We start from the raw sequence: 3112 nt of genomic DNA, 5'->3' as shown, positions 1-3112 counted from the left end.
GTGCACTGGTAGTTAAGAGCTTTTAACTTATTGATCAATTGGCTGAAATCTTCAGAAAAGGTATTTTTTTTTTTTAATTTATCAATAAATATGTCTCACCCCATACAACTTTTAAAGGGTAAACAAAACAAATTGTGGTGACAAAGATGACCTGGTACCTCTGGATTCTTAGGAAGTCACCAGTAAGTATTTTAAATTACCAATTTCCTTTACGATAATGTTCTATAAACTCCTCGCTGCTACATACCGCTTCTTCTGCATCTGCCAGCTGACATCCTAAAAATGAAGTCAGATTAGGGAAGGACGGCCGTTTCCTTGAATCAAAAGCCCAGCAGGATTGCATTATAAAGTATCTGCAAAAGCAATAATAGCATAAGGAACAAGATGAGGAAATCTGAATAAAGCAAACTAGACCGTTTTCCATATAGTAATAAAGCACCATTGATTCCTGCAGAGCTACTTATTTATGGCATGTTTGTTTTGTAGCAAATACTCCACTAGATTTTAAACTCATATCAGAATGGAAAAATGAGAGGATGGGCAGAAATGCATTTAAAGAAATATGACAGAGGAAATGGAGTCTAATCGCCCTCAGGGATGCCTCAAGGAAAGGAACTAAAATGTGGAAGTAGGTGCCTCTGAGGACAGAAAAGGTTTAGTTTTGTTCAGAAATCCCCAAAACAAAAAGAAGAGTTTTCTTTCCTTTTTTAAGAGGAATCATATGAACTTTGCATTAATAAGTTTTACTGTAAATTTGATTTCAACCAATTTACAGTCTGATTTGAACTTACATTTCTTCCGTAGCATAAAATGGCTGATCCATTTTAAATCCACTCTGAATGAGTTTATAGAAGTTGGCATCAACTGGAATGCCAGGGTAAGGGTTCACACCTGAGAAAAACATTGGAGAAATATAGCCATTCATTCATTTCTTCATTTGTTTATTTATTCATCAAATTAATAAATATGTATTGAGAGCTCTGATGTGCCAGACACTATTTGGTGCTAGGGCTACAACTGGAAAATAAAAAGTCAGGGTGCCTGCTCTTAAGCAGATTATAGACAGTGGGGAAGGCAGACCTATGGACACCAGCAAATAAAGCATAAAGTGGCACATGCTCCAAAAGAATAGTAAGACCAGCAAGCTATGGGAGCAATCGAGGCGACATGTCTGTCACACATGCTCTGACTTAGGAGGTAGCAGAGTGGGGGAGGGGTGCAGAAAGAGCAGAATGTGCAAAGCCCTGAGCCCAGGGAGGGCAGCAAACTGCCAAACATACCAAGTGAGAATATTTCCCAGAGTAATATTCCGTATGACCAGACGTCACTCTTAATTGTGTAGATGCCTTCAAATAAGCTTTCAGGAGCCATCCATTTTACAGGCAGACGGGCCTATGTAAAACCCAAGAGGAGGTAAGAAGGTGAATTTTCCACGTACAAACATTACTTCTTTTCTCTTGTCAGCTACATGATGAAATGTATTGCCTTCCCAAGGCCACTCTTAAAGCTTAATTAAGAAAACCACATTCCTCAAGTGGAAGCTTTTCACTTTCAGATTAACATTCTAATAATAGTAGCCTAAACAACAAAACATATTTAAGACTCATCTTGAACAAAGGCTTGTGCTTGGAATTGTTAGTTTAACAGTAGATCCTCACTTTCCATTAAGAAGTAGCCGGTCAGTTGCCCAGAGGTAAGTTGGTACAAGTGAATTAGTGGAATCTTTTGTTAAAGCATTTCTTGGAAGAACTTTAGTGGAAATGCCACCTGCAAGAATGTGGTAAAGACGGCATATGTCATCACTTCCAGAATGATACCAGGCTGGCTTCTGTGGCTTCAGTACTTTCCAAAAGCATGAAAGGGGGTTATGATTTATACAGCCTCAGGTGAGGATCAAGACACAAGAAGGATAGGTTACTGGGGCAGAATGTTTCATAATGATTTTCTTTTCATGGGTTGGGGACCCTTCACAGCATCCATTTAATCTGCCAAGTAAAATCAAAGCTCAAGAAAGAAACTCTCTTTTAAATCCTATACAAATTGATGAGCTTATTGAATCAAGCAGGCTAGTCTGGTAATCTGATTAATTAAAGGAATTAATAGTGGTTCCAAATGCACCTTTCCACGTCAGAGACAACCAGCTGATAGGGTAGAAATTGCATAACCATATATGAGCAGTCATCATATTTATAACTTCAGCTATAATGACTGAGGACTAGATCTTAAGTCAGCTAAGATGATTATTTGATTCTAGTGGGAATACAGTTTAATTTGATTTTTCACATTTATTGGACATTTACCCTGCATGAGGTGCTTTCATGCTGGTTTTATTGGCTTACTCTAAAAACAGGAGGTACAGGCTTAACCCTCACGGGAAGCACTCCAGCTGTGTCACAGTGCTCTGCACGGACTCAGCGCTCAGACTCTCCATGTGCAAGTCCACAGGCTGTGTAGCCATGGGCGAGTGACTTCTGCGCCTCGGTTCCCTCACCCACACAGTGGGTGCTCTGAGGACTAGATGAATTCATAAACATAAAGCAACTAGAATAGTGCTTAGCACATATGAGTGCACTTCAAAAAGTTCATGGAAAAATAGCATTAAAAGACCATACAACTATTTCCATGAACCTTTTGAAGTACCCTCGTAGTAGGCACTATATCAGCATTTGTTTTTATTATTTCATGTAATAATACAGAGAGAAATCCCAAAAATGAATAACTAAAAAGAAGTGGAGTAGGGGCTCAGGTGGGATTCTTAAAAACTACCCTCTTTCAACTACACAATTTTATCATCTAGTATTTCTAATAGTTCTCTTGTAAACGACACATCTGTCCTTAGTTGCTTTTTTTTAACAAGCACATTCAGTCATGTTTTAGGTTTCCCTGTGTTAACAGTAACAGGATGACAAATATTCATTAATTAATATTTAAATACTATGCCTTTTAATTTTTATATTTAATATTTAGTTTATGTTATATATATTGTGAAAAATGCTTTATTGTAACTATTAGCTTTTCTCGTAATTGGAAACATAACTCAGTAGTTGCTTTATAGCTAAGGGAACTGACATAAGTGCAAGTAATGAGATTTTTGCTTTTTAAGTGAGAATGG

At 37.6% G+C, this 3112-nt stretch overlaps 1 protein-coding gene across 1 annotated transcript in view; it reads right to left on the bottom strand.

Moving 5' to 3' along the window:
* Positions 1-142: 142 nt before the first annotated feature.
* Positions 143-3112, bottom strand: part of LOC103610970 (receptor-type tyrosine-protein kinase FLT3-like) — a gene marked incomplete at its 5' end in the record, with an annotated part of 35351 nt that continues 32381 nt past the window's right edge. The window contains 3 exons of the mRNA XM_008595019.1: positions 143-353; positions 792-891; positions 1281-1392. Of these exons, the coding sequence (XP_008593241.1) occupies positions 197-353; positions 792-891; positions 1281-1392 (369 nt within the window). The remainder of the gene's footprint in view (positions 354-791; positions 892-1280; positions 1393-3112) is intronic.

Source organism: Galeopterus variegatus, unplaced genomic scaffold (genome assembly GCF_000696425.1).
Source record: "Galeopterus variegatus unplaced genomic scaffold, G_variegatus-3.0.2 Scaffold12179, whole genome shotgun sequence".
In the NCBI taxonomy this organism is placed as follows: domain Eukaryota; kingdom Metazoa; phylum Chordata; class Mammalia; order Dermoptera; family Cynocephalidae; genus Galeopterus; species Galeopterus variegatus.
The sequence above is the reverse complement of the archived record's forward strand: the minus strand, read 5'-3'. Positions and strand labels throughout refer to the sequence as shown.